Raw genomic sequence first — 12591 nt, 5'->3', positions numbered from 1 at the left:
GAGTGATTCTGGATGAACAAAATGGTCTCTGATCTCTTGTCAGGTGTTTTCTAACCTCATCAGGCATTATAGGAGACAATTTAGAGCTGTTAAACTTGCAAATGGAGGTTTCAAAAAGTATTGAATAAAAGGGTGCCGTTAATTGTGGCCAATGTGTATTAGAGAAAAACATTTATTTCATAATGATATTTCCCCCCATTTAAAATTCTTATTCTCCAATGAAAGGTTAGATTTTTGTGAATTTTTGAAATAAAAGATTAAAAGGATTAACAATGCAGATTAATTTTCACAGCCTTTTTTGATCATATTTACCAAGGGTGCCAATACTTTTGGCCATGAATGTACGTATGAAAGATGTTGCATTAATTGTCTACCAAATAATACCTGAATGACAAGAGGAATGCAGTGTCTTAGAATCCCGTAAAAGCTAAGGATATTCATAGTTTCAACTGATACATTTACAATTAGTCATTTAGCAATGAGGACAATGGAAGCAATCAAAATCAACAAAAGAGCAATGATATGCAAGTTCTAAAACAAGTCTCAGTTAGTAGTACACGTAGCAAGTTTTTTTTTGTTTTTTTTTTAATTATATAATAAATAAAACAGAGAATAGAAAAAGAATAGAGCAAGCTAGTGTGAGAGGCCCTGATACAAAGGTCATAGCGCTAGGATTTGAACTTACCCTGCCTGATCTGAGAGGTTGTTAGTGCCGACTTGACGTTGTACAGCGAAACTGAAGTAAAGTGCAAAAGTAATTATGTCGTACACATTTGTGTGTGTCATTTTCTTCATGTGGATGTCATTCTACATATTTGGAACTATTAATCTGCAACTTCAACTTCAAAACATAGGTGTTTTGATCATTGTCAGTGTGTGCAAATCGAAAGATGTAGCTTTTCACATCAGAGCTGTGAGTGCAAATTTCAACTTACAAATATTAATATGACAAGTTCTCACATTCAGATCAACAAGCTCTCGAGTTTTGCTACAATTTTACCTTCATATCAACCTTTCCTGAGGATGGTACTCCCCTAGTAATGCTTGGAGACTTCAACGTCAAGACAAGTCACTATTATTTGTATAGCACTTTTAACAATGCAAATTGTGTCGAAGCGGCTTTACATCAGCTTTACAGTATTTAGACGGGGAAATAGTGTCATTCTCCTCTGGCCAGACAAAATCAGCAGTTTAAATCTAGGCTGCAGCAGATTGTGCAAAGGACTCATCTGGTTTCTGTGGTCTTGTCACGATGGCCGTCTAGAAGACAGGGTCTTCGCTGGGGATCAGTCTCTGGGGCTCATCTAGTTGTCCTGGTCTCCGCTGATGTTCTGGGCTGTAGAGGTCATCTCTAGGTGCTGATCCACCATCTGATCTGGATACGGACTGGATCCGGGTGGCTGCAGTGACCATCTGATCTGGATATGGACTGGATCGGGTGGCTGCGGTGACCTCGGAATAAGAGAAAAACAGACTAATATTAGCGTAGATGCCATCCTTCTAACGATGTAACAAGTACATCGGGTGTTTTGGGAAGTGTTCCTGGTTCCGGTTGACCTAATTAATGCAGCCTAAAAATCCTTTAACGGATTTGAATTATAGAAATGCGATAGTGTATTATGTGTAAGCCAGGTTAAAGAGATGGGTCTTTAATCTAGACAGACTTTAAACTGACAGAGTGTGTCTGCTTCCTGAACAGTGTTAGGTAGATTGTTCCAGAGTTTGGGTGCTAAATAGGAAAATGATCTCCCACCCGCAGTTGATTTTGATATTCTAGGTATTATCAAATGGCCAGAATTTTGAGATCGCAGCGGACGTGAAGGACTATAATGTGATAAGAGCTCGCTCAAATACTGAGGTGCCAAACCATTCAGGGCCTTATAGGTAATTAGCAAGATCTTAAAATGTATACGATGTTTAATAAGGAGCCAGTGCAATGTTGACAGAACCAGGCTAATGTGGTCATATATCCTGGTTCTAGTAAGAACTCTAGCTGCTGCATTTTGAACCAGCTGGAGTTTGTTTATTAAACATGCAGAGCAACCACCCAATAAAGCATTACAATAATCTAGCCTCGAGGTCATGAACACATGAATTAATGTTTTTGCATTTGACATTGAGAGCATAGGTTGTAATTTAGATATATTTTTAAGATGAAAAAATGCAGTTTTACAAATGCTAGAAACATGTTTTTCGAATGAAAGGTTGCTATCAAAAAGTATGCATAGGTTCCTACCTGATGACGAAGAATTTACAGAGCAGCCATCAAATATTAGACAGTGATCTAGGTTATTACATGCAAAAGTTTTTGGTCCAATAATTAACGCCTCTATTTTTTCAGAATTTAGCAGTAAGAAATTGCTAGTCATCCAGTTTTTGATATCAACTATACATTCCGTTAATTTTGCAAATTGGTATGTTTCATCGGGTCGCAAAGAAATATAGAGCTGAGTATCATCAGCATAACAGTGAAAGCTACCACCACGTTTCCTAATGATATCTCCCAAGGGTAACATGTAAAGCGTGAAAAGTAAGGGGCCTAGTACTGAGCCTTGAGGTACTCCATACTGCACTTGTGATTGGTATGAAAGTCTTAATTTACTGCCACGAATTAATGGCGGTCAGATAAGTACGATTTGAACCATGCCAGTGCACTTCCCCTAATGCCAACATAATTTTCTAGTCTATTTAAAAGAATGTTGTGGTGGATAGTGTTGAACGCAGCGCTAAGATCCAGTAGCACTAATAGAGAGATACAACCACAATCAGATGATAAGAGCAGGTCATTTGTAACTCTAATGAGAGCAGTCTCAGTACTATGATATGGTCTAAAACCTGACTGGAGATCCTCACATATAGCATTTTTCTCTAAGAAGGAACATAGTTGTGAGGATACTACCTTTTCTAATATCTTTGACAGAAAAGGGTGATTCGAGATCGGTCTGTAATTAATTAATTCTTTGGGGTCAAGTTGTGTTTTTTAATGAGTTTTAATAACAGCTAGTTTGAAGATTTTTGGGACATATCCTAATGACAATGATGAGTTAATAATATTCAGAAGAGGATCTATTACTTCTGGAAGCACCTCTTTTTGTTGGTTTAGATTATTTAACAAGTTTATACAATTCTTCATTTCCAATAGAAGAGAATGAGTGGAATTGTTCCTCTTTTCTTCTAAAAGAGATGTAAAGTAAGCAGATCTAGCAGTATTTACGGCTTTCCTGTAGGAGAAAGTATTTTCCTGCCAAGCAATACGAAATACCTCTAATTTTGATTTTAATCCAGCTGCGTTCCATTTTCCAGGCTGCTCTCTTTAGGGCCTGAGTGTGCTCATTATAACACGGTGTTGAACTCTTTTCCTTAATCTTCCTTAAGTGTAAAGGAGCACTCGTATCTAAAGTGCTATAAAAGAGAGAGTCCATAGTTTCTGTTACATCATCAAGTTGTTCTGAGCTATTGGATATGCTAAGGAACTGAGATAAATCAGGAAGATTATTTATAAAGCAGTCTTTTCTGGTCGAGGTGATGGTTCTACCATATTTGTAACAAGAGTTGGCTTTACAGCTTTAGCTATATGGAATATACACAAAACTAGATAATGATCTGAGATATCATCGCTCTGCTGCAAAATTTTAACGCCACTGACATCAATTCCATGCGACAGTATTAAATCTAGAGTATGATTTCGACAATGAGTAGGTCCTGACATGTGTTGTTTAAGTCAAGTCAAGTCAAGTCACCTTTATTTATATAGCGCTTTTACAATGCAGATTGTGTCAAAGCACTTAACAGTATCAAATTGGAGGATAGAGTGTCAGTAATGTATAATGATAAGATTAAACACTCAATTTTCAGTTAAAGGCATTTCATTATTGAATTCAGAGATGTCATTGTCTAGCTCAGTTTAGTTTAAATAGTAGCTGTGCAATCAAATCGGCGATAATCGCTAGAAATTAAGTGTCCCCAACTGAGCAAGCCAGAGGCGACAGCGGCAAGGAACCAAAACACCAATAGAGTTTAGAATTAACTAATCTCAACTAATCTTTTTCATTATCAACATGGATATTAACACCAACAATTAGGACTTTATCTGCAGCCAGCACTAACTCAGATAGAAAATCAGCAAATTATTTAATAAAGTCTGTATGGTGCCCTGGTGGCCTGTATACAGTAGCCAGTACAAACATCACAGAGGATTTATCATTAACACTTGTTTCTTTGGATAACATTATATGAAGCACCATTACTTCAAACGAATTCTACTTGAAACTCGACCTCTGAGAAATACTGAAAATATTGCTATAAACTGTAGCAACACCTCCCCCTGTTTGTAACAGTAATCTTGGGGGGTAGGCTCATTTAAAGTAATGTAATCATCTGGTTTTAGCCAGGTTTCTGTCAAACAAAGCACATCTAGTTTATGGTCAGTGATCATATCATTTACAAAAAGTGCTTTTGTAGAAAGGGATCTAATATTCAATAAGCCTAGCTTTATCATTTTATTTATTTGTTTATCTGTATTAAATCTGTTTTTTATTTGTTGAACATCAATTAAATTATTACTCTTACTTTGTTTTTGACGTTTTCTGCATTTTCTAATTCGGGGAACAGACATAGTCTCTATAGTGTGATATCTAGGTGAAAGAGTCTCTATGAGCTGATAATTAACTGACTTCTGTGACGTGAGGCGGTTAGCAGATGGTCGGTTTAGCCAGTCTGTCTGCTTCCTGACCTGGGCCCCAGTTAGTCAAATACAAACTCTAAGACTATGTGCCATGTTTCTAGAGAGAAGAGCGGCGCCACCCCAGGAGGGATGAAGACCATTTCTTTTCAACAGGTCAGGTCTGCCCCAAAAACTCTTCCAATTGTCTATGAAACCTATGTTATTCTGCGGGCACCACTTAGACATCCAGCCATTGAGTGACGACAGTCTGCTATGAATCTCATCACCCCAGTAAACAGGGAGGGGACCAGAGCATATTACAGTGTCTGACATAGTACTCGCAAGTTAACACACCTCTTTAACATTATTTTTTGTGATCTCCGACTGGCGAAGTCGAACATCATTAGCGCTGACGTGGATAACAATCTTATTGAATTGATGTCTAGCATTAGCCAGCACTTTTAAATTTGCCAAGATGTCAGGCGCTCTGGCTCCTGGTAAACATTAGACTATGGTGGCTGGTGTCTCTATTTTCACGTTCCGTACAATAGAATCGCCAATAACTAGAGCACTTTCATCAGGTTTCCCAGTGGGTTCGTCACTGAGTAGGGAGAACCTGTTTGATGTTTTTATCGGAACAGAAGAGCGGTGTTTTGACCCGCGACTATGCCACCTCACAGTCACCCAGTTGCCCTGCTGCAGAAGTGCTGAAACGGGAACCGAACAATGTACAGGAGTCCCTGAGCTAATCGCATCCAAAGCAGTATCTACAGCCCTCACATTCTTACTGTCCTCAACTAAAGTTTGGATGCGTGTCTCTAATTCTGAAATCTTCTCTGTCAGCCTAACTATTTCCCTGCATTTATCACATGTGAATCCCTCGCTGCTGACAGAGACTGATAAACTGTATATGTGGCAAGCGGTGCAGGTGACGATGATGTCAAATTAGTCTTAAATCAGAAATATAGTGAGAATTAAATTATACTTTAGCGATTTAAACAACAGATTTACAGTAAGATAGAGATTTCTTCAGATAAACAAAGCTACATGGAGCTACAAACAGCAGCACAGCAGGCAGGAACAGGAAGCGATCTCAACAGGAAGCGATCCACCTAGATAAACCTCAGGCTGCACACTTCCACACTCTGCTTGCCTCTTTTGTTCTCAAGTGAGTATTAACTATGGTTACTCACAAATCAGGCAACCAACTGAACCTTATTTACATAAGACTCTGCTCCACTGATCATGTGTTGGTTACTCAACTGCACACCTCGGATCACTTCATCCTCACTCTTAACCTCAACATGATTCCTGTCACAACACATACCCCTCCACATGTCATCTTTCGACATAACCTACGCTCTCACCCTGCCGACTATCTGCTATGGTTTCATCTTTGCTTCCTCCCCCTAAACAGTTAATCTCTTGATGCTAACAGTGCTACTGATACTTTCTGCTCTACTCTTACGTCTTGTTTAGACACTGTCTGCCCCGTGTCTTCCAGGCCAGCCCGTACCACTCATTCTGCCCCTTGGCTATCCGATGATCTCTGCAAGCATTGTTCTAAGCTCAGGGCTGCAGAAAGGGTATGGCGCAAATCAAAAAATCCTACTGACCTTAATGTGCATCAATCACTCCTCTCTTCCTTCTCTGATAATTCTCCACTGCTAAAAGGACATATCATTACGAAAAAGAAAAAAAAATACGTCTAACTCTCGCATACTCTTTAAAACATTTTCTTCCCTGATTTTTTTCTCCTCCTCCCCCTCCTTCATCAACTCTAACAACTGATGACTTTGCCACATTCTCTATTAATAAAATTACAACCATCAGTGCACAGTTCTCCACACCACAAACTGTCAAACACATCTTACCAGCAAACATACACATTCACATCATTCTCTCCACTCTCTGAGCCAAGTCTCTAAACTTATCCTTTCCAATCATCCTACTACTTGTCTGCTTAATCCTATTCCATCTCATCTCCCTCAACCCAATTCTCCTGCAGTTGTACCTGCACTCACTCACATCATTAACACATTCCTTCACACTGGTGTTTTCCCCTCAGCATTTAAACAGTATTGTATAACCCCACTACTTAATAAACCCACTCTTAACCCAACTCTTTTAGAGAACTACAGACCGGTTTCCCTCCTTCCTTTCATTGCAAAAACACTTGAACGAGTTGTGTTAAACCTCTATGCCTTTCTCACACAGAAAAACCTGGACAGCAACCAGTCTGTCTTCAGAAGTGGATATTCAACCGAGACTGCCTTGCTCTCAGTTGTTGAAACCCTAAGACTGGCAAGAGTGGCTCCCAAATCTTCATTACTTATCTTGCTGGATCTGTCCGCTGCTTTTGATATAACCACCAGATCCTTTTGTCAACCCTATCAGTGGTTTCAGTCTTACCTCTCAGACATTTTTTGCTGGATGAAAGACCATCACCTTCAGCTCAAACATTGTACCCTTATCCTCATTGGTTCCTCTTCACAATGAGATTCCAATGCAATCTTTGTGGTCTCTTTGTGGGCCTTGGCTTTAGCAGTAAAATGCTGCTAAGAATCTTAGAGAAAAGCTGATTGAAAGTAAAAAGAGGTCTGATATGATTTTACGTGGAATCTTTTGTTTTCTACATCTCATAACCTGCAAAATTAATATGGATGTGTAGATTTTTATAGGCACTGTACAAGAGCTTTTGTTGAGAGTGTGGGATTGCAAAGATGATAGAAAATGTGGTGAAACCAACTTTTATTTGCAATTCTTTGCAATGTGTGGTCCACAAACAATTTGAATGTATGAAAGGGCTTCAAAAAGTTTAAGGAACCTTGATGACAATGGGGTTACAATTTAACCTTTTTTCTCCAAAACATTTTTTTAAACATCTAACATTAGGACAGCAATGAGAATAAACAAGATCATTGGGCAAGCAATAATGGGTGGCAATTATTTGCTCATTTTTTGGTTAACTGCAAAAGTGGCAACACCACATTTTAAAGAAAACATTATATTAGACCTTTCGTCTCTTGTCTTTTGCAGATCTTCAAGAATAACAGCCTGCTGTCCCACGAAAGTGAGGTCAACAAGTTACAGGATGATGGAGACCGACTGATTGAGCTGAAACATCCTGCTGCCAGCACTATTCAGGTAACTTTATTATGTAACACTTTGGTCAACTCCAGCCATATTGTCTATGTGATATTGGATTTGTTGTTTTATGTTGTTGACAAATGTGTGGCATTGGAAAATTTGAGTTGACTAATTACAATTAATTAAATGATGTGTTCAATAAATAAATATTGCATTCAGTATGCCACAACATTAACATAATCAAAGCTGAGCTCTGATGTGCTATTTGTGTGTCCAGGCCCAGAGAGACACTGTGAGGAATGAATGGCAGAAGTTTCTGAATCTTTGCATCTGTCAGGAAACACATCTGGACAATTTAGAGGAGTACAAAAGGGTAGGTAGGGCAAATGGATAGATCCATCATTTTTGTTAAACACATTTACTTATAAAAAAAATTTTAATTTGTAAAGTCTAATCAAGTTTGCATTCTTCTCAACAGTACCAACTGGATGCAGATACCTTGTCTGAGTCTTTATCTAAGCTTGGCTCCACTGTTGATGCCAAAGCAGTCAATGGCAAAACCAGCACTGAAATTCAGATGCAGCTTGAGGTGAAATCACATTTTAAACTACTAAATACATTTAAATTATGTGTGTGTGTGTGTGTGTGTGTGTGTGTATATATATATATATATATATATATATATATATATATATAAACCGATCAGGCATAACATTATGACCATTGACAGGTGAAGTGAATGACACTGATTATCTTGTCATCATGGCATCTGCTAGTGGTTGGGATATATCAGGCAGCAAGTGAACATTTTGTCTTCAAAGTTGATGTGTTAGAAGCAGGAAAAATGGGCAAGTGTAAGGATTTGAGCAAGTTTGACAAGGGCCAAACTGTGATGGCTAGACGACTGGGTCAGAGCATCTCCAAAACTACAGCTCTTGTGAGGTGTTCCCGGTCTGCAGTGGTCAGTATCTATCAAAAGTGGTCCAAGGAAGGAACAGTAGTGAACCAGTGACAGGGTCATGGGCAGCCAAGGCTCATTGATGGCCGGGTGCATGTGCGTCGCTTACCTGGGGAACACATGGCACCAGGAAGCACTATGGGAAGAAGGCAAGCCGGCGGAGGCAGTGTGATGCTTTGGGCAATGTTCTGCTGGGAAACCTTGGATTCTGCCATCCATGTGGATATTACTTTGACACGTACCACCTACCTAATACAACTCTGTATGTGTCAATATTGTGTATTCTGTGTGTCTACAGGCTGAGGAAAGGCCTCTGCAGCGCAACGAGCAGCTGTTGGCTGACCTGAGAAAGCGAAGCACCTCTATCACACCACTAAAGCTTCGTCGCACTCCTCCAAGCAAAACTACCACGGTTGAGTCTCTGTGTGACTGGAAAACTCCCAAGGTTAGAATCTCTAGAACAAAATTGGATGTTAAAGATTTGTTTTCTAACATGTAGCAGTAAAAACTTTAGTTACTAATTTTATATTCTTCTATTCATTTTTTTAATCAACTGGATTTTTCTCAGGCTTCATTGAACAGAGGAGAGCTGTTTAATCTGAAGTCCAACACAGACAATGACAACTGGGAGGTTCAGTCCAACGATGGAACAATCAAGAAATTTCCTGGAGTTTGCTTTATGATTCCTCCACCTGATCCTGATGCCATCAACAGAGTTGACCTGTAAGAAAATAAACTACTTTTCATACTCCAAAGAAGGGCTGGGCAATACATCTAAAATGTATTATCTCAATATTTTTCAAAATTTTCAAATTTCTCAATATTTTTGCATTTGCTCTAGAATTAAAATTAATTTATGTTTATGTAATTAGAATTAAAAATGTGTTGTTTCTAAGCACATTCAAATTGTTTAGTGCAAAGACACATTTAAAAAAAATTAAAATGTAGATGTAACAATATGAAAAAACTGCTGTAAAGAAGCTGTCAGAATGCAATGTAATTTACATACTACATTCTCCACTGTGCAACTGGGGTAAATTATGAAAGTTTTTAGTAAGGAACACAAATCTATCAACGGTTTCTGGTTCAAGAGGTGCTTTGTGGCATGACACTATGTTCCCACTAGCACTAAAAAACTCTTTCAGGAACTAGGGGAACTAGTTTCTGGAACACATAAGCACTTCTTGACTCCTTTGAAGAAGGAGTGAAATTGCATATTGGTGCCATCTTTAGCAAATTAATCTTAATTTTCAACAATTTTTGGATATTCACAGTATAGTAATTATATTACATCAAAATATCATATTGATTATTCAATTATTACAATAATAGCCCTAATATTCTAATATTCACTCAGCTGTACTCCAAAGACATTGAAAAACTTAGTGAATCCTTAGGGTATGCTAATGTCTAATGAGTGAAACCTTCAGAGACCAAGAATAACTAATAATAATTTGTGTTTGTATAAGCAGGCTGGGCAAAGAGTTGGAAGATCTAAAGAAAAGGCGGGCTGCTTTGAGAACTTCGCTGAACAATCAACCATCAAAGGCCTCTGTTTCACAGGCTCCAGGTAATTAAAGAACTCATTTCTACACCAAGCTGTTCAGTGCTTGAAAAACACTTTTTTGGGGGGGTAACACTTTACTTAAAGCCTTTATGTATAATGTATGCATTAATTATGCCTTGTAATGCACCTTATAGTGCATCTCATGAATAATTGTAACCACAGTTAATGCATTATAAATAGGGCTGTGAATCTTTGTGTAAATGGTGAATCGATTTGATTCACGATTCATTGGGTTTCGATTCGATTCAAGAACGATTTTTTGCAAATTCAGGAAGATTCGATTCAAGATGATTCACAGTTAAATTTTATGCGATTCAATTAATGACTCGATTCTGCATTCTTTAAGTGCAATCACAGGATTATTAAAGTGCTTCCCCTAAATTCTTTTTGTGCTTAGTCAGAGGGCAAATTACACAGCAGCCTTTATGGATTCAGAGTGAGGGCAAAAACAAAAAACAAAAAACACTTTTGTAAATTGTTAGATTTTAGTCTAATAATGCTATGGCATGACATATGGCATATGTAGAAGTTTACCCTAGTAAAAATAATAATTATATATATATATATATATATATATATTTTAAATATATATATTTCAAACTAAGTATAGTTCAAATCTATTAATACATTTACTGACATATCGCTCGAGACTTGTAAAAGACTGATGTAAAAAATTATAATTAAACTTTATTTGGAGTAGCTACTACTTGTGCACAATGCACATTTCATATTAAGCTTAAAATGTGTTTTAATGTCACTATTGATGAGGACTGTATGATCTTTGAATAATATCAGTCTTTATAGCTATGCAAGATATTGTGATAGTGTAGCCTACCTGAAGTATACTTGCAATAGTTCCACTTTAGCACAATCAAATGTACTTCAGTATGTATTTAGTTGGACTTTAACACTACTTCCTCACAATTAAAGTGCATTAAGTACAAAATTGGTGGTTCCAATTTAGCAGACTTTAAGTATATCAGTTTAATATACCAAAAGTACAATTGCAGGGTATTTTTATTAAGCACTTAAATATGTAAATGTATTTGTAGTATACGTAGCATTAAATACATTTATTTCAAATACATTTTAGTAGCCTATTTTTATTTTTCTCTAGGGTATGTAAGCCAAGATTTAAAAAAAGAAAATAATTTAAAAGTATTATTTCGTGTTGACTATTGTGTAGCATAGTGTGAATGTATGGGGTAACATTTTATGTCACACCTTTGCATGATGAGTGCTTCTTTATCTTATTTTAATAAAGTAAAATGCGACAGTAATCAACTTTTCCATTCTATCGGTGAATGATGATTCTGAAAGAAAACGCGCCCGATGTCTGTTTGCTATACAGGTGCTGGTCATATAATTAGAATATCATCAAAAAGTTGATTTATTTCACTAATTCCATTCAAAAAGTGAAACTTGTATATTATATTCATTCATTACACACAGACTGATATATTTCAAATGTTTATTTCTTTTAATTTTGATGATTAGAGCTTACAGCTCATGAAAGTCAAAAATCAGTATCTCAAAATATTAGAATATTACTTAAGACCAATACAAAGAAAGGATTTTTAGAAATCTTGGCCAACTGAAAAGTATGAAAATGAAAAGTATGAGCATGTACAGCACTCAATACCTAGTTGGGGCTCCTTTTGCCTGAATTACTGCAGCAATGCGGCATGGCGTCGATCAGTCTGTGGCACTGCTCAGGTGTTATGAGAGCCCAGGTTGCTCTGATAGTGGCCTTCAGCTCATCTGCATTGTTGGGTCTGTTGTCTCTCATCTTCCTCTTCACAATACCCCATAGATTCTCTATGGGGTTCAGGTCAGGCGAGTTTGCTGGCCAATCAAGCACAGTAACACCATGGTCATTGAACCAGCTTTTGCTACCTTTGGCAGTGTGGGCAGGTGCCAAGTCCTGCTGGAAAATGAAATCAGCATCTCCATAAAGCTTGTCAACAGAAAGAAGCATGAAGTGCTCTAAAATTTAGATGGCTGCGTTGACTGTGGACATCAGAAAACACAGTGGACCAACACCAGCAGATGACATGGCAGCCCAAATCATCACTGACTGTGGAAAATTCACACTGGACTTCAAGCAACATGGATTCTGTGCCTCTCCACTTTTCCTTCAGACTCTGGGACCTTGATTTCCAAATGAAATGTAAAATTTACTTTCATCTGAAAAGAGGACTTTGGACCACTGAGCAACAGTCCAGTTCTTTTTCTCCACAGCCCAGGTAAGATGCTTCTGACGTTGTCTCTGGTTCAGAAGTGGCTTGGTAGCCCTTTTCCTGAAGACGTCTG

At 37.8% G+C, this 12591-nt stretch overlaps 1 protein-coding gene across 1 annotated transcript in view; it reads left to right on the top strand.

The window, feature by feature from the left end:
* evpla (envoplakin a) overlaps nt 1-12591 on the top strand; it is a 43017-nt gene that overhangs the window by 13128 nt on the left and 17298 nt on the right. Inside the window, exons 8-13 of the mRNA XM_058777894.1 lie at nt 7703-7810; nt 8031-8126; nt 8232-8342; nt 9010-9156; nt 9280-9434; nt 10184-10281. Of these exons, the coding sequence (XP_058633877.1) occupies nt 7703-7810; nt 8031-8126; nt 8232-8342; nt 9010-9156; nt 9280-9434; nt 10184-10281 (715 nt within the window). The remainder of the gene's footprint in view (nt 1-7702; nt 7811-8030; nt 8127-8231; nt 8343-9009; nt 9157-9279; nt 9435-10183; nt 10282-12591) is intronic.

This window comes from Onychostoma macrolepis, chromosome 06, assembly GCF_012432095.1.
Source record: "Onychostoma macrolepis isolate SWU-2019 chromosome 06, ASM1243209v1, whole genome shotgun sequence".
NCBI lineage: Eukaryota > Metazoa > Chordata > Actinopteri > Cypriniformes > Cyprinidae > Onychostoma > Onychostoma macrolepis.
Note: the sequence above shows the minus strand (reverse complement) of the source record. Positions and strands in the feature narration are given on the sequence as shown.